General features: G+C 31.7%; 1 protein-coding gene across 2 annotated transcripts in view; it reads right to left on the bottom strand.

Moving 5' to 3' along the window:
- The window catches only part of ARID4A (AT-rich interaction domain 4A), a 60,114-nt gene that overhangs the window by 34,129 nt on the left and 6,494 nt on the right, over window positions 1–19,491 (bottom strand). For both annotated transcript variants that reach the window (XM_081048765.1, XM_081048766.1), the window contains exons 5-11: window positions 19,337–19,427; window positions 12,178–12,257; window positions 11,998–12,092; window positions 9,556–9,688; window positions 6,358–6,437; window positions 5,349–5,425; window positions 4,777–4,943 (exon numbers count right to left, since the gene is read on the bottom strand). In XM_081048765.1, the coding sequence (XP_080904891.1) occupies window positions 4,777–4,943; window positions 5,349–5,425; window positions 6,358–6,437; window positions 9,556–9,688; window positions 11,998–12,092; window positions 12,178–12,257; window positions 19,337–19,427 (723 nt within the window). The remainder of the gene's footprint in view (window positions 1–4,776; window positions 4,944–5,348; window positions 5,426–6,357; window positions 6,438–9,555; window positions 9,689–11,997; window positions 12,093–12,177; window positions 12,258–19,336; window positions 19,428–19,491) is intronic.

Here is a 19,491-nt window from a genome sequence, read left to right as displayed (position 1 = left end):
GACTCATGTGAAAGAAGCACCAATACCAGTAGCTGCTTATACTTTTTTGTACAAAATTTTAAATTTGAAACATATTAAGCAGCCTCACTGATTTTTTAAAGCTGTGTAATAAATACCTGAACCTACTAAGGTTAATGCATTGAACATTCATAGATCACACTCAACCACTGTAATTCAGGCAGAGCTCTCTTGGTTCCCACACAGAAATCTGTTAAAATTCTTTAAATTTTATCTATTGTTTATTATTTCTTAGTTTTTTTATAGTTTCATTTCATTTTCCTATTACATTTAATACTGATAAAGGGAATGGGCAACACAAAGGTGATCCTCAGTGTAATGTGCCTGACAAGCAGCTTCTGAGCGACATCTAAGAGGTGGGAAAGGGAAGCTATTAGAAGTTCCTTCCATATTGCTGGAGAAGAGTGGAGAGGAGAATAAAAAGGAGGGCCTGGGTCAAATCACGAAGGGCCAGACTTACAAAGAGCTAAGATAAAAGACCTAAACTTCATCCTGTAGGTGCTGAAAACCATCAAAGGGTTTTCGGCAGGAACCACTTATGTTTTAGAAAGATGTCAAGGGAAATGGACTGGAGGTTAAGAGACAGGAGGGGAAGAAACTAGTCAAAAGACACCTGAAATAAGTGGGGCAAGATATAAAGGAGAAGTATTATTAGTGAAGAACTCATATTGCAAGTGACAGAAAACTATCCCAAACTAGCTTAAGCCAAAAAGAATTAATTTATCAACTCATAAAATTAAATTAGGAAATGAGATTGCCTACCAGAGTGTATTGCGTGAGAAAAGAAATCTATTAGGAGATACCTTTTCACCTGGTTCCTTCCAACGTGAACTTTCTGGAACCTTACAACAAATCTTCCAACATTTGGTTTCAAATAGCAATTTGTTAGGATAATTGCATAGCCCACATTCATTCATTTATTCAGAAACTATTTAATGAAGGTTTACTCTGAGCCAAGCTCTATGTTGCTGGCTGGTGGGTATTTACATTGACGGGAAAAAGAAAACAAAAAACAAAAAAAAAATCCTGACATCCTCTGCTTTCAGGCACTTTAAATCTAGAGGAAGAGAGAAATTTTTCTTAAGTCTGTGAAACCTTCTGTACTCTGTCTAAGCCTCAGTTTCCTCACTCATAAAATAATCTGATGTGAGAATTAAATAAACAATCTTACTTTAAAAACCAGTGTGTCTCCAAGAATAAACTGAGAACACCAGAGTACTTTCAGGTTTCTATGAATAGAAAAAACTCAACCACTTATGATTTTATAATAGTGGAACATAATTCTAGGCATTAAGTAGAACAGTGACCCCTAGAAAATTCAAAGACTGTAGAAATAGGTATCAATACTCCTAAACAAAAGAGGACATTTCTTATAAAAATTCACTAAATTCTGATTTTCATTACTAAATATGAAATTAGAAGAGATTTTTGAAATGGCCCAATACATAACTCTACCCATAGCAAACCAAAAGGATAAAAAAGCTATAGTCAAATTACCCCGAAATTCAATCTTCTAAACAGTCACCTGTTTATTTTATCCTTAGACGACTCTCCTACATTCATCCAAGGTGTACATAAGTCAGGAGTAAATAACTGACATCATTACTTATGTTTACATGACTTTCAACCAACTTCAAAGCTCAAAAGGAAATTCAGTAATATCTTTTCTAATACAAAATTTTCTTAACAAAAGACATTTAAATATAATACCCACAAAAATATTCTCCACTTACCAGTGAGTTGAAATCTAAAGCCATCAATAACAGATAGGATCTACTTCCTGTCAGACTCAGTAACAGTATGAAACGTATTTCTTGTACTCAAATTCTGAACTACCGATGCTTAGGAATTCAAAATAATACTAAGTAAAAAAGATGCTCCTTCTCCTTGGTAAAGTCATGGAATCTCAAATCTCCTTAGTAAGGCTACATTAGGGTACTCAAAGCATCCAATGTAAAAACAATGTGCACTGCCCATTAACACTGCAGAAGTATCTAACACTTGTAAGATTCTACTGCATAAAATTTACAAACATCAATTGACAGGCTCAAGTATTGTTATAGTGGTTTACAGAATGTTATAAATGTTGATCATTGTAAAGCAACATTAAATCTTCATTAAAGCACAGCATCATTACATTTTGGGAAGAATATGATCTGTAATGTAATACAACAGCTTAGCCTCACTTATGTAGTAAAGGCCTGTGATGACTAAGCCAGGTAGGCCCCAGCTTATCAGATTTTAATTCATTTTATACCATAACCATTTCTCCCTTTTGATATACATAGATTCAACTGCTTTTCAGTTTATCAGTATATTAAATTTTTTAAAAAATTACTGTTGAAGACAAGTTAGAATGATTCAGCAACTAAACCTTAATTCCAAGAGCAAAGAATGCAGCTGATTTTTTTCCTAAAGCAACCAAAATCTCACTCAAGAAAATCTACCTGAATGGTCAGAGAAAAAGAGGAATTAGTTTCTATCAAGGAATTCAATAAGTATATGTTATGAAACTGACCATTTGAAAAATAATTTTAAATAATAATCATATAAATCAGTGCCACATTTTGTAATTTTGCTTTTGTTTTTCAGTAGATGAAAAGCATCCTGATTCACTTAATTTTTATAGGTTGATAATTTAAGCAATACATTTTAAGAAGAGATTATCCTCACAAAGGTCCTTACCTATTTCAATTTCTTTACTTATTACCTGCAAACAATAGGTAACAGAGCTTGCCTCTGCTCTTTATTCTTTTTTACTAACATTTACTCACAGCTTTAATAAAACATGATTTTTATGAAATAAATAGCTGTAATAAGAGCACCATTTATTATTTTATAGCCATTCTCTCCAACCTTACTACAAATCCCTTTTTACCTTCTTTGTCTAAAATTTCAGGGTTTTTTTGGGGGGGAGGGAGGCAGTAAGGAAAATGGATTCTTAAAGGACACCAATTAAAAGTATTAGCAAAAATAAAGAGACTAATCTGTTTTCAATATTTGGCAATATAAGATCCTAACTAATGTTAATTAAAAAAAAAAAAAGCAAAACCAGACTGGAATAGTTCACACCCTGAAAATGTGGCCTATTTATCCTGAAAACATGCAATCTATAAATAAATACAGACAGAATACAAAAGTCACATTTAATATTTAGACTTTAAATCCTGAATTCTGCCAAACTTTCTCATCATTTTCATTTAAAAATCCATCTTATGTTTCAGAAAAATAGCCTTTATCCTTTGATATTCTAAAAATAGACTCCTACTGTCTCTTTTACAAAACACAATTGCGCTTGGTTCCGAGCAATACCGTATCAGCCACATCACTAATGTCTAAAATTTTTATTTAACCCCATCTTTGGCAAGCAAAATGGTAACTAAGTATTTAAAAAAAAAAAATCTTACCTATATGCTGCATTTTCTTTCAAATGCAAAATGGTTAGATTCCCCTTCTACTTAATCAGTACAGTGTCTGAACATTTTTCAGTCTGACTTGCAAATATTTGCTTCCCCTCTTAGGGCATAGCATCCGCAGGGTTATACAGCACTACTTACATTCTCTTCCACATAAAAATCAGACATTACATGAAAGGAAAAGAAAGACAGCCCATTTCAAAGCATCTGGCAAACCTCCATTGGCAACCTGCCAAGCTTCTGCTAAACCTTCCTGTCTTTCCGAGCATGCTCACTTAAAACCAACAGCACGTTACTATGGCAACTCTGTAGGCAGCCTGTAAGCATGAACCGCCATTCTGATTTCAGAGTGCAAAAAACCAAATACTGCAGGGGAAGTAAACCGAGAGCAAAATTCTATGCCCTTCATCACATACAAGTATACTCGTTTCATCTCATAAATTAGTATCTGTAAAACAGAAACAAGCATTCCACATTTTCCAAGCAAATATTTTACATGCTCAAATAGGTCTTCCTTTTTAGTAAACTCATTCTCTTTGTCTGCCCCTAAGCCCCTCTACCTCCTAACAACTAAAAATATAGTGGACAGTTGATCCCATTTGACAAAACACTGCTGAAAAAATAGACAACAATACTCATATAAGCAATTATGTGGTACTCCATCAATGATTTCCTACAATTATACATATACTCAGCATGACATCACAATACTACAGAGAAATTAGTACTTATGACATTCAATTTAAATCTTTTCTGTGATTTATCAAACTACCAAATGAAATATTCTTTCACTTTGGATAGAATTTTTTTTTATCTCCATTATCTTTGACACGATATGTGAAATGTCTGAAAGAGGTGAGGTTTTGAAGTTAAGATATACCAGACCTAGGTTTAAATCCTTGTTCTCCACATTTGAACTGTGTCACCTTGGGAAAGTTACTTAAAACCTTCTGACCCTCATTTTCCTCACATTTAAGTAGAATAATACCAGTTATTCCACACGGTCACAATTTAAATGAGTCAACACGTGATATACACCTAAAAGTTACCTTTCCTCCTTGGTTGTTTGCAAAAGATGCAAAAAAGCCCCAAGTTTGCACTTGTTGATTATTTAACCTGAAAAGTTCTTCTTTATAACCTTTTACCAGCTAAAATTTAGTTCGATTTATCCCAAAAGCTAGAAGCCAAAAAAACTCCCCCTAACCCAAATCAAGTTGAATTAGAAAAAGACAGAAACAAATAATATAGAGAATCTAAACAGAGGGAAAATGTACAAAGGTATTATTTTTACTTGGGAGTATTAAAATGTTTTTATATATTACAAATATGAAATTTCACCTACCACCTCTTCTTCTTCCTTTTTGGCCTCCTTTTCCTTCTCTTCTTCATTTTCTTCAGCTGGGCCATCTTCATCATCACTACTGGATGACTCAAGGATTTCACTTATATCCATTTTCCAATTATCAGGCACAACTCTAGTTTTTAAGAAGATACTTGCTTTCTGCAGCCCTAAGAGTAAAAATATACTTCAGCAGTTGTTATGGAATTAGCAGCACAGAATAATAAAGACGTAACATTCAGAGTCAGAATATCTGGATTCAAATTCAGCTGCTACTTATAAAATGTTACAGTACATTTGAACCTATTTTATAAGTTACAATGTTATATTAATGTTTATTAGTACTCTAGAGAATACTGTTAGAAATTTTAATGGTAAAATATGAAAAGTTACACTTAACGTTATGATAAATTCAAATATTATTTCTACTCATTCAAAAAAATACCACCAAATAAGAGTGGATAGTAACTCTAAACAGTTAAAATAGCACCAGAGAATATTCAGTCTTGCTTTAGTTACTATTTGTCATTTAGAGCCACAACATGAAATAATGGATTGATTCATCCTTACTTTACCTGGTTTAGCAGAGAGCTCAGATTCAGGGAGATTGAGAAGGTCTACTTCTTTGATATCCTTTCTTGCTATGGAATAACTAGGTATAGAGAAGAATAAATGGAAGGGAACCATGATTAAATAAAAACTGTCACTTAAATAGTCCATGTTAACACACAGAAAAATATAAACCTCAAAATTGAGATTATTTTGCCTATAAAATGTTTTTAAAAGACCATATATATCCTAATCCTTCATAAAAAGCAAGAAGTAACATAGGCAAAGCTAGTATTTTAATTCTGATGATTCACATACTCAAAGTACATTGATTTGAGAACCTCACATTTGTAATATTTCAATCTATGCAACCCTCCTACACACAGTATGGGGTAGTTTGTACCAGCATGTTTTTCTTATGAAGACAACGTCTATTTGAACTTTAATCTTTCTTAAATTTACTATTTACTTTAGTAAAAAAATGTAATAAAGGTAATGCTAAAATATTTTTACCATTATAAGATATATTACGGTACTAAATTTTTCAGAGGATTACAACTCTCTCTCTCTCTCTATATATATATATATATACATATATATGTATATATATATCATTTTACATCTGTTTTAGAAACAAAGTTGACGTTAAGAGAAGTTTCTAAAAATCTGGCTTTTAATAAAAAAAATCAAAATACTTATTCTGGTAATATAAATTCTATTAAAAGTAAATTTCATAGTTCATAACATGTACACATGATAAAAATACAGAATTTTTACAATTAAAGAGAAAACCAATACCATGCTTTATTAAAAAAACTTTTAAAATATTTTCACGTTGTTCAGTTTTTATATAAAATTTTTCAGTAAAAAATAACCTACATTACACAAAGTCAAAGCATATTAAGTAACAACTTCTCAGTTCATGAAATGATGAGACTTTTAAAAATAAATTCTTAGAGTAGGGAAGAGTCTATCATTGTGCTTCCATTTTTTTTTCCCTCCCACTGTAACAGTATTAAGCGATTCATTACTCACAATTTAGAATCGATAAATGATCGAACTAAACACTGGTCTTTTTTCACTGTGATGTCATCATTACAGCTGGGAGATATTACCTGAAATACAAATACAAAATAAGAACAGATTGATGCCTATTTTCTTTGCTCAGAAAAATAATGTATTTTTAAAAAGAACAATTCCAGATCCCCAAACTTCTAAAATGCATTATATTTTACAAGAAATAGCTTCATTCACAATAGCTTTCATTATTAATGAATTACTTACAAAGAAAGATCATTTTATAATTTTAATTTGGCACATTCGTTTTCTAGTTATTAATTTATCTAGTCACGAGATTATAAAGTGAATAACCAATGACATATAAGTTATAATGTGACCACCACTTTTAAAATATGAGGATTTACTCTAAGTTAAATAAATTCATGTATTATCCAAAAAATGTATATGTCATAAAAATTTGACATATTATAATTTTTAAAAATACACTTGAATCAGGATCTATTTTGAAATGAACACCTACCTAAGTCCCCATTCTTACTAGGGTATGTACAACTTTTAGTAATTACTAATAACAGTCTGAGAAATCTGAGTAAAGAGCTTTTAATTTCTTAATTTTTAAAAATAAACGTTTTAACATTAGTAATGTCTCTGTGTATTCTTTACAGAATTTAATATTTAAAAAAATTAAAGTCTATCAACAAATGGCTGAAATGTACCTTGCTCATTACCCACCCCCAACACAAGCCCCTCTGCTACAACCGAGCACCATCCATAGATCTTTATTCAAGGATGAAAAGCTTCATTATCACATTGACAAACACAGTAGCAATGAACCACATGGGGTTGAGCACTTGAAATGTGGCTAGTGCAACTTTAGAGATTGAATTTTTAATTCTATTTCATTTTAATTATTACATTTAAACTTTAATAGCCACACAGGGTTCACGGGTGTCATATTGAACGTCATATACCCAGATAATTAAAAATTCTCGGCAGTCATATCAGCTGTCTTAATGGTGGATGAAAATACATGTTTGTTTGTCAGGTGCTGGTAATTACTGGATTAATAACATATTTGTATCTGCTCTCAAGAAGCTAATAGTGTAATGGAGGGGTCAATACAAAAAGACAAAAAGAACACAATGGAGAAAAAGTACAGTGACACCAGCCATAGAACACATATGAAAACACGTAGGAGGAAGATTTAACCCAACCTTGGGAAGAAAAAGGTGTGGCAGCAAAGGTTTAAATAGGTCTTAAAGGATGAGTAGGCACAGCCCAAGCTTCATTACCTCACCTATGAACCACTCTAATGGTCTCCAAATTGATTCCTGTCACCTCTAGCCTTTCCAACAACAATCCCTCTAACATTCCTAAACATGCAGCTGGAATAATGTCACTCTTTAAAATTCTATGAAGAACTGCAGCCAAATTCCTTAGATGGCCTTATAAAGACCCTTTTGTCCTAGATCCAAATTATCTTCCCAGTCTTATTTCCTATTATTCCTCTAGTCACATCTAATATTTAGCCAAAATGGATTCCCAGGGCACACAGTTCCATGAACGAATCCCTTGCTTTTCTTTTACTTATCTTGTGTCCTCTACGGAAGCTCTCTAATGAAGCTCTGCTTACTAACTTTAAATTCTTCAAGGCTCAGCTCAAAGGTACCTGCTCCATGAAGACTTTGATTTTTCTTTAAATAAATCTCTCATTACAAGAAGTCCTAATATTGAACACACACAATTTTATATTACAGTTAGATTTTCTGCATTAGCCTATAAAATCATCAATTGTAAGACTGTTGTCTTACTCATCTTTTATTTTCTATATCACCTGGAAAACGATAAATCTGTTGAGTAAAGGAATTTTGTGGTTTTTTTTAAATCTCTTAGTAAATTATGACCTGAATATTCTGAGTCCAAATCCATTTACTTGTCCGAAGGATTTTGAAAAAGTTGAAAAGTTCGAAGGATTTTCAGACTTTTTGTATGTAAAATAAATCTATTATATAGGAATTGAGTAATGTATTTACTTACATGCACACAGAAACCTGAAAAGCAAATGGCCTCAGTTCTTTAAAGGAATTCTAATCTAATTTGGCACAGATTTAGAGCCAAAATTATTATTAAAGATATAAGCGATATCAAAACTCAGAGACAAAGGGCCTATTTATGTTAAAGTGGTCAGGGGAGACTCTGAAGAAAAGGTAGGACTTGAGGCGAACCTTAAGAAGAAAGTAAGAAGACGAGAAAGTGGAGATAGGTATTTACGAAAGTGGAGAAAGGTATTACCAAGTATTATTGATTCCTCTCACGAAATAATCCTCTTGCCCATCCCTTCTTCTCATTCCTTCACCAAGTAAGCAAAGATTGGTTTTCTATACCAACCCAACTAAGACTTACATTTCCAAAGCCTAGCTGTACCTTTTCCTTACCCAGTACTCCATCCTACTCCAGTGTGTGCACCAAAAATTTTAAATTAGTATATAATTTTCAATTACTATGTAATCTTTTAGAAGTGTGTAGTAAGCTTCTTGAGGGCAACGTGTTATAAGTCTCATACTTCTCTCTCTCCTAAGGAACGTAAAACAAATCTGATCTCACCACAGATCCTCAGTGAATACTAGGGATTTAAGGCAGGGGGAAAGGCTTGGAAGAGTGAAGTATCTTATGGAGGGAGCAGTTAAAGAAACTAAGTAGAGACCTTACACTGACTATGGGAACAAACAAAGAGCTACGGGTGGCCTCAAATATTGGTTTATAGAAAGAATTAATATATTAGGCAGAGTCAATGAAGATTTTTTTTTTTTTAAGAATGGAACTATCATAATTAAATCAGTATTTTTAAATGATTTCTCTATAAAAGTTACTTCTAGAAAATTAGGCTGAATTTAGTAAAGAAAGAATTCAGTAATTGAGTTAAGGGGACTTGGAAGTAGTTACCGTAGATCACGTATAAAGTAGTAATGGAATAGAGTAAAAAGAGACCCTAAGACACATTTCAAAGAAAGAACTGAAAGATCCCAATTAATGATCAGTTATAGAGAATTAAAGAAAGGAAATAACAAAAGAAAACAGTGAAGTAAGTAGGACCTCAATATTTTAATACAGTCCAAATTAAACTTTGTAATACCTTCAAAATATTTTAAGGGCTTTTAAAAAATCCACGTGAAACAAATACCTTGATTAATTCTGCAAAGAAACCTTACTTACCAACGCAGGATACCATTCAGTCTTCTCAGATGTAGATACCACACTTACAACTTTTCCTAGTAATTCATCATTGAGACGTCGCTTATCTTCATCTTCTTCTTCACTACTTTCTTCTTCCTTTTCATCTTCATTACTAAAAGTTAGAATAACTTCATCATCATCTTAACACAAACTATTTTTGATTGTGTGAGTTAAGAGTGGTGTGAATTTACCATGTACAACTCAATTTCTAATGTGGAGTACCCCAGCATAGTAGCCTCTTCATCCTTGTTGGAAGTAAAGTGATGGATCCTTCCCTATTCCCACAGAAGTCCTGAGCTGTCCATGGCAACTCTGATCCACCTCACTAGATCAATGAGGAGTTGGACTTGAGCTCTCCTGCCAACCACCCTCTGGGACAGAAAAGCCTAACTATGTCACCATGAAGTACTTACTGTGCCAAACACATTTTTTAAAAGACTGCCCTTCTACTTTTTATGTATGCCAGATGCCAGATAATGTTAAGTCTAATTTTCAACAGGTTATGAAAAGATCTCACTAAAACACAACTGAAGGTTTATTAGGTAAGCTATCTGGATAACTAAAATAATCAGACAAATTCCTAGTGAAGAACAGTCTACAGAGCAACTGGCCTGTGCTCTTCAAAAATATCAATGCTATGAAAAGACAAAAAAGGGCCGAGGAACTTTTCCAGATTAAAGGAGACTTAAGAACTAAATGCATTAGACAATGAAAAACAAACGTCATTATTTGTTTTTCACTTATAAGTGGACTCTAAAAGAGAAAATAAAAAAACAAAACAAAAACAAACTCATAGATATAGAGAACATTTTGATGGTTGCCAGATGGTAGGGTGTTAAGGGTGGGTAAAAAAGGGGAAGGGATTAAGAAGTACAAATTGGTTGTAACAAAGTAGTCATGAGAATATAGAGTATAGCATGAGAAATATAGACAATAATATTTCAGTAACTATGTATGGTGCCAGATGGATACAAGACTTGTTGGGGTGACAGATGGTAGAGGGTTGGGGGCAGGATGAAAAAGGTGAGGGGATTATGACATAAAAATTGGTAGTTATAAAATCATCATGGAGACATAAAGCAAAGCACAGGGAATATAGTCAATGATATGGTAATAACTACATATAGTGCCAGATGGATACTAGTCAGGGGGATCACTTCTTAAATTATATAAATGTCTAACCATATGCTGTACACTTGAAATTAATATAAAATAATATTGAATGCAAACTGTAATTGATAAATTTAAAAAGGAAGGAAAGAAGGAGGGGAATAAGAGGTAAAATTTCCAAGTAGAAAACAAATAAGTCATGGGGATGTAATGTATAGCACGGGGTATACAGTCAATAATACTGTGATAGCATAGTACAGTGTCAGAGAGTTTCTGGACTTATCATACTGATCATTTCTTTAGCACAGGGAATATAATCAATAATATGATAATAACTATGTATAGTGCCAGTTGAGTACTGTTGAGTACTGTTGATGTGAAACTAATATAATATTGTATGTTAGTTATATTTTAGTAAAAATCTTTTTTTTTAAAAAAATAAATGCTAGAACTGACTCTGGGTGGTGAACAGACAATGGGATTTATAGATGATGTAATACAGAATCGTACACCTGAAATGTATGTAATTTTACTAACAACTGTCACCCCAATAAATTAATTTAAAAAAAAGAAAGAAATGCAATGCAAAAAATAAATAAATGCAAAGAAATAAATAATCTTGGATTGGATCCTGGAATCGGGGAATGCTATAAAGGTTATTACTGGGACAACTGGCAAAATTTGAAACACGGACTACATATTATGAGATGATAGCATTCTATCAATATCAAATTTTCTGAATTTGATAATCATACATTGGTTACATAAGAGAATGTCCTTGTTCTGTCCTAGGTAAAGTATTTAGGGGAAAAGGTCATAATGCTTGCAATTTCCTCTCCAATGGTTCAGCCTACTAAAATTATTGTTAATTCAAATATAATTATAATATGTATCTATAAAGAGAGAAAATGATAAAGCAAATGTGTCAGAAAATGCTAACAATCAGTGAATCTAGATGATGTATATAGGAAAATTTATTGTATTATTGTTACAATTTTAAATTTTGAAATGTTTTTGAAATAAAAATGTTAAAAAAATACACATGCTCAATTAAAATACAAAAATCATATCAATTGTGGAATTTGGCAAAGTAATGTTACACAAACATAGCCTTTTTGAAAAAGAAGTTGTGATAACTATAGGACAAAGTAATGGGAAAAATTAAGAACAAGATCAGCTGTGGGTAAAATGTCCAACATAAGGATGTAAGATACTATGTAAAGGTTACCCAAAAAATATTTAGCCATCCAAGAAAAGTCATTTGGTTAATGTTATAATAATTGTAATGTTACTGTATATAAAAACACTCACACAGGAAGAGAGGACCTCCTTCCTCTGTTCGTTTTCTTTGCAATTACAGGAGTTCCAAAATGCTCTGGATTTGTTAATGGAAGCTGGTCAAGAGTCTGGATAAGAAACAGACAAATTAAATTACATTTTGCCTCTATATTAGTAACCTTCGTTCAACCCAAAGAGTCAGTGTCACCCTACCTCACTCTCGGCAAAATGTCTCTCTCCTTTTAGGCAAAGTGAGGTGCGTCTCAATGTTCTCTCGTCACCATCATCAAACACTGTAATAAACAAAAGAGAGATAATTTATGCCCACTAAATAATATTTAGCTGCACAGAAGGCTATTACTGCTATTTTATCTGAGGCTTAATATTTTTAAGAACCATTGTTTGTTATTTTAAAATGTACATACCACATTTTCCATTTTATATATTCCAAACATAGGTTAAATGGGTGCTCCCAACTGCTTAGTATCTCCATTCACTTTTTCAATTTCTAACACTACAAAACTACCTTCTTAAATCATTAGCAACATAGTCAAAACACAGATATTAAATTACCTACACTCCTAGAAGAATGAGCAAAAACCTTAAAAAAAAGAAGTGTTACGGGTTTTTCTCAAGTTATCAATGGCACATCCCTAACTTACAGAAACTGACTTCTGATAATGGTATTGGATTATCCTATTGCTTCTACTTATTTGTGCGATAACCTACCGTAGTAGAAGTACTGGCTGCCAAATTCTAAAATCATAAGATTCAACTTTTTTCTTTTGGTAGAAGAGGATGCAAGAAATTTAGAAACAAATGTTGAAACGAGGAAATATCAGAAAGATGAAATTAAAAAAAAAAAAATTCTAAAAACATTATAATTACATGGAAACTTTCTTAAAGGTTTTTACTTTTACTATATTCATTTTTTAAAAATCATATTATTTGGGGCTGCCAGATGGCTCAGTTGGTTAGAGCACCAGCTCTCAACAACAGCGTTGTCAGTTCAATTCCCACATGGAATGGTGGGCTGCTCCCCCTGCAACTAAAGATTGAAAACGGCAACTGGACTTGGAGCTGAGCTGCGCCCTCCACAACTAGATTGAAGGACAATGACTTGGAGCTGATGGGCCCTAGAGAAACACACTGTTCCCCAATAAAAAATTAAACAAAAATCATACTACTTGAAAACTATGTTCAAATGTTTCAAGGAAATGGGGGTAAGGAATTTAACAATTAACAACTAATATTCACCAGATGATTAGCTATATTATTTTGATAATTTTATATATTTAATTTTTCACAAATGTACTCTGTACTCTGATTTTAACATCTAACATTTACAAGGCTTATTAAAAAGAAAATGTTCTCAGTAGACACCTGATTGCTCAGCATTATGAAGAAATAAACTATAATGAGATGGAATCTTTACCTCAGATACTTAAAACGCACATACGTATCAACAAATGTTTGTACATCTTATGAAAATAACAAATACACAGGAAAGCACATATACCCCAAAATGATTATTTTAAGATTTAATCCTGCTTTTCATAATTCTAGGTATTTTTCCATTCTAACAGAATAGGTTAGTGTTAATAAAGGAAAATTTTATATTACCTTAATTTAATATTTTATATCTTTTACCTTGTTATCTATATAATTACAACCCTGCATTTTTTTAAAAAGGTTGTTTTATTAGCAAACACTTTGCCTTCAAATCATAATCTTAATTTTTTCATGATAGAAATTTAATTACATAAGAGCACTCCACTTTTTCAATATTTATCTCAATCAGTTCTTTTTCTTAGACTAAAGAAAAAGTCTAGCTTAGAGTCTCTTACATTCAGGAGACAATATAGCGACAATTAAAAGCTCCTGAAGCACATATTCAAATAACTGTAATGATTCCACCAATGATTCCAGCTGTTTTATTTTATACACTGTTAATGATGCAAAAATTAATGACCACCTGCAGATACCATGACAGGATAAAACACAATATTCACCAACAATTACATCACTAATCTATACTTGATTAAAAGTGCTCTAAACATTTGTATGAAAATTATGATTCATGTGGTATAAAGTCTAATATATAAACCACTGTTCTTTTAAAAGTTCAAAATCATAGTTATAACAAACTTAAAATAATTCTTCACATTAGTATTAATGTATATAAGTATACTAAAGAATAAAATCTTAAAAGTTCCAACTTTCCTTAATGCCTACAATACCAAAGATGGTGACATTGGACGCACATACCAGGAGTGCCAAAAAAATGTTTACACATTTTAAGAGACGGTCAACGTTGCTCAAGCAGTTCAGAAGTGTCTGGACGCTGACTATAACCACTTTGAGCACCTCTTGTAATTGCAGAAGTCAAACGTGACCTGGATTCATCTTTTGTTATTGGTATATATTACTATAATTTTAATAGCTTTTTCCTTTCTTAAAATGTGTATACATTTTTTGGCACCCTCTGTATATACTCATATACATGCATATTTAAGTGGAGGTGTGAAGAAGGAAAATGAGAATATAAGACCAATTAATAACACCAACTTTGCAACAAAATCTTTTCCACAGTGTTTTATCATTAATCAATGGCAGCCCCAAATCAAAACGTTCTGATGAGAATTTCAATGATTACTATACTTAGTTTTTGTTTTTTGTTTTTTTTAAATAATCACTTGAAATAAATCAGATTTTTGAAGGAAAAAAGTCATTTCACTTTGTCATATTTTACCATGATTAGAAACAGTGTAAGAACCAAAGGAACTTCTCAAAAGGGAACTGTGATGCAAACATCAATTTTATAGCTTTACATAGGGACACTTCCAACTTCAACTGAACAAAGAGAAATAGTATGAGACTTTTTTTTTTTTTAATTCATAAAACTCTACAAAGGTATAGTTTGAGAACTGGAATCAATTTTGTTAAGCCATGTTAACTTCTCATGCTTTTCTGAAAGACAAATAGAAAACCCAAGAACATAGTGGATCTATTAATCATGACATTCTTGATTATCAAAATAATGAAAAATTCCATCCATAAGACATTTTTTCTATAACTTCATGTTAGAAGTGTCACCTAAAAGAACACAAAATTTGTAGGTATTGAAGAGTGACTCTGGCATTTTGATAAGTGTGAAATAATTAACTGGTATATATAATAAATTTAGTTTCTTTTTAGTTCAAGATGCATACTACAGCTTGCCAAAAGAAAAAAGTCAGACTATTAGGATTTAGTAATTCAAAGAAATTTCTTATACTTGCCAAAAATGGTATTTGAATAGATTATTCATTGAGTGCCACAGAACAGATATTACTAACAGTATCTGTTAGTATCTGACATATAAATACTAAAATCTGATTTGAGAAAAATAATAAAGCTGAGACTCTCCTGATTAACCATACTAGGCAAAATAATGCCAATGCAAAGAAACACACAAAGCCTAACTCTAAACTGTTAGAATTCACAGAAACAAAAGCAACGGACCTATAATAATATAACTACTAAATACAAAAGACCTATCTATTATCATGACACTGTTATAAGCTGGAGGACAGTAAGATAATAACAACAGTAAATTAACTGTTTACTCAATATATAATTAGGTATTATTTATTAAGCTTCTACCATGTCCTGATCCTCACAGTAGCCTCTGTAAGGTAGGAATCACTATCTTTTATAGATAACAAAACTGAGAATCAGAAGGTTAATAAATGAAATATAATTTAGTTAAGGGGGGATCAAAATACATAATAAATCGGTAATGAAGCAGAGTCATAAAATGAACATGTGAGGAAGTCAAGAATTCAGACTTATGAAAAATAAGTATTATTATATTTGTGTATTGCACTTATAATTAACAAAATATTTCACATAATGGAGTAAAAATTTTTAAATCAAAAATAAATGCATATCCTAAGTAAAACCAATAGTTCTGTTACTCACAAAATCATCTGTGAGAACTACAGAAGTCCCTCAGCAGCTAGGGTCAAAAACTTTACAAACCTGGAAACTTAAATTAATATTCAAATATCTAATTACATTAGCAAAATATCATTGGAATGTTAAGTCATATGGAAGGCCATTTATCAATGGGTTAAAACCTATTACAGACTTAATAGATTTCTTTGTTGCTTAGTACATTTTTTTCGTAATGATGGAATAACCACCTGGTTTTGAAAACATTTTGTGGTTGGTTTTGGTTATAACATGTGTCATTAAGAGCTTCTAACTAAATTAAAAGCCTTATAAGCCTGCAGCACATTCTAAAAAAAGTCAGCCCATTCACCAGTTTCATCTAAATCTCTACACCATTAATAAGAACTTCCATGAGACCTGATACAACTGATGTGCAAAACAGTAACTACAAGTCATGAAAAAGTTCCGAATCATAAAAATGTCATAAAAATACATAAATGATCAAATAGATTTTAGTGTTAAGCATGATATATGCTATATATGTACATTTTATATGTAAATTACGAAATTTAATGGCAATTATTTTCCTTGACATTTTCCTTATTTTTCAAACTCAATGTGTTATTTTTATATTCCAAAAAGGCAAAAGAAGAGTTATAGAATGTCCTAGTGACAGTTGTATTTACCAGGAGTTAATGGCAACAGTCGAAATATGAATTCTAATCCCAATTTTGATACCTTTTGAATGGCTGGACAAGTAACAACACATTTCCATACATAACAAATTTCTTACCTTTAATGCAATGAATAAGAACTGCCAAATGAATAAACTATGCTAGAAGAAATGTTTTATAATAGGAAGAGGAAATATTTCCAAGGCTCAAAAAACAAAACAAAAAAATCCATGAGCTGGAGTTATTCTTGAACATTAGAGGGAAAACATTAGATAACATTGAGTTATGTTAGCTCTACCTCTTTCAAAATGGGTTAATGTGCTATAATAGTAAAAATTAACACCTACATTACATACGAAGGTGTTAATATCACTGACTCATTGCTAACTTTTGATCACCAGTGATCACAACTTCTATTTGACCAAACCATCAGTATGGTATTCTCCTTTCATTTTTAAGTCTGACATAATTTCAAGATCTCTTTAAAAAATGTCATGAAGAATCATACTTTCTATAACTTTCTGATTCTACCTATGCAACACCTCGTTAGGAACTAGAAATCAAGAACAATTCCAGAAAAGAACTATTAAACCCAAAAGGCAATAGACACTCAATTAAAGAAAAACATAGAAAGTTTATGACCTCTGAGAGATCACACATTGTATTTTGACATCTTTTAAGCTTATACTCTAATCATTCTTTTTTTATTTTTTTATTTATTGGGGTGACAATTGTTAGTGAAATTACATAGATTTCAGGTGTACAATTCTGTATTACATCATCTAACTCTAATCATTCTTTATGTGTTCTATATCCTTCAATATCTAACCATTCTTTAGAGCAGAGTGCTATATTGAGTATACTTAAGTGAATAGTGCCTCTTAATATCGTAAATGTTTTAGGTAATTCTCTCTCATTACACAGATGTAAAAATCTTAAATATTTTGAAATTTTTCTCCCAAGTAAGTCTCTTGTTTCTCCAAGTGTGGTCTGTTTTTCTAAGTGTGTACGACCTACATTAGATTTAGCCACTGTGCATATAAAAAGAAAGATTATTGGGTTGCCACCCACAGATCTACTTAATTGGAGAGATTTGGGGTCTTCAAATCTCATTTTTTTAAAAAAGCCCAAGTGATTCTTATGTACACTGATGGATGATACATGAATTATATGCAATTACAATTCTAAGCTCTTTGAGAACAAGAATTATATAATTTCTTCTATAATTACCTACCATAGAAAATCACTACAGAGAATGCTCAGTAGCAACTAGTTTTTAGAAATGCTAAAATGCTATTCATGTAAATAGAGATTGCTATTCATAATTGAAGGATTATTCTGAGGTCCAGAAACCCAGAATGTGGAAACCTGAAAAGTATTGCTTCTGTAGAAGCACGAGCATTATGTCAGTAAAACTACACAAGTGCCATGAATGCAACCATGATATTAAGTACCAAATAGGATGCAATGTTAATATCTGAACATGCATCACATAATTACCCATGATTCTGCATGTATCAACTCCTGTAATTTTTACTACTGCCCTGTTTAACATAGCAAAATTTATTTATTAATCTGAATTAACATTAGCTTAGTTTTTTTTTTAACAGTTACCAATAACCGCAAGTAAACTTCCTAAAAATACGTAGTTCAGAATAATAGACCATTGTGAACCAACACAAATTTTTAGGAAGTAAAACAATAAAAATGGTTAGAAAACAGTGGCTACATACAGTAAATCACTACCAGTACTAATAGAAGCCTCAGAGTAAAACACAGCAAATACAGTTTTTAATAACTTTGAGCATCAACTGGAGATAAGTAATTTTTACCCAAAGCAACAAATCAAGTTAACTAAAAATAAATCTAAAGGGCCATTTCTCTTCGTTCTACAAGGAAACCACAAGACTATGATAATACTGTTCATTCCAAGACATACTGTAAAAACCAAACAATGCTATAGATGTCAGTGTAAAACAAAGAACTGGATGTTATCCACAGGACTGTGTAGTTGGGAAGAACTGAGAGAAGATTTAGAAATGTTAACCGTTGCTATTCTCATCAACATAATGACAGCAACTATGTAAGTACTACATTTAGGTTTAAATTTACATGTACTATGACATTTATTGCTACTCACTACAAGATTTTTAAAAACCAGTATAAGGTTATGGATGGAATGTTAAGAGTGAGTTCATAGTAGCATGTATCTTTCTTGAAAGGTGTTACTAAAAGGCCCCTCATTGTATCAAAAATAAAAAATTAATCTATGATTACCCAGGCTTGAATCTATTCTGGGTGGAATTTTTTTAGTCGATAAATTCTGTGGTAACATCTATTATTACCCTTATATAAAACTAGCAGCAACACAATACAAGATTGCAATTATGCACTCTTAATTGTAACTACAGAAAACATTAAAACATCTGATTATTTACCATACTAAGTTGTATTGACTTTTCTCATGGAACAAAAATAACTATATAATTTAATTTTGCTGAAAAGAAATACTAAGGTAATCTAAAAAAGAAGTACATTCTTGAATGAAATAGCCACAAGTTGTCAAGTTACTATAAGTGATCATTATTTCTGTTACCAGCAGGGCATCATTAAAATTTTAGCCAATTATATCAAGTAAATTGACAGGAAAGAATACATATTTCTCTGTTAACATAATGATTCAGTGTATTTACAAAACAGAGGTATATGCAATCCCCAGATCAAACCCTATGGATTAAATTACTACTTAACTAACTACTTACCAACAGTATACCAACTAGCATCTGTCAACTTGCTGATAATAGCTTCCTGAAAGGATCCATCAGATGTCCTTGTTTCAACAATAGCTCCAACCTAAAACACAAAATCAAAATTTCATACCAAATTTAAATAAACCAAATCATTTCCACTAACTATA

The sequence above is a fragment of the Rhinolophus hipposideros genome, assembly GCF_964194185.1.
Source record: "Rhinolophus hipposideros genome assembly, chromosome: 5".
NCBI classification, from domain to species: Eukaryota; Metazoa; Chordata; class Mammalia; order Chiroptera; family Rhinolophidae; genus Rhinolophus; species Rhinolophus hipposideros.
The sequence above is the reverse complement of the archived record's forward strand: the minus strand, read 5'-3'. Positions and strand labels throughout refer to the sequence as shown.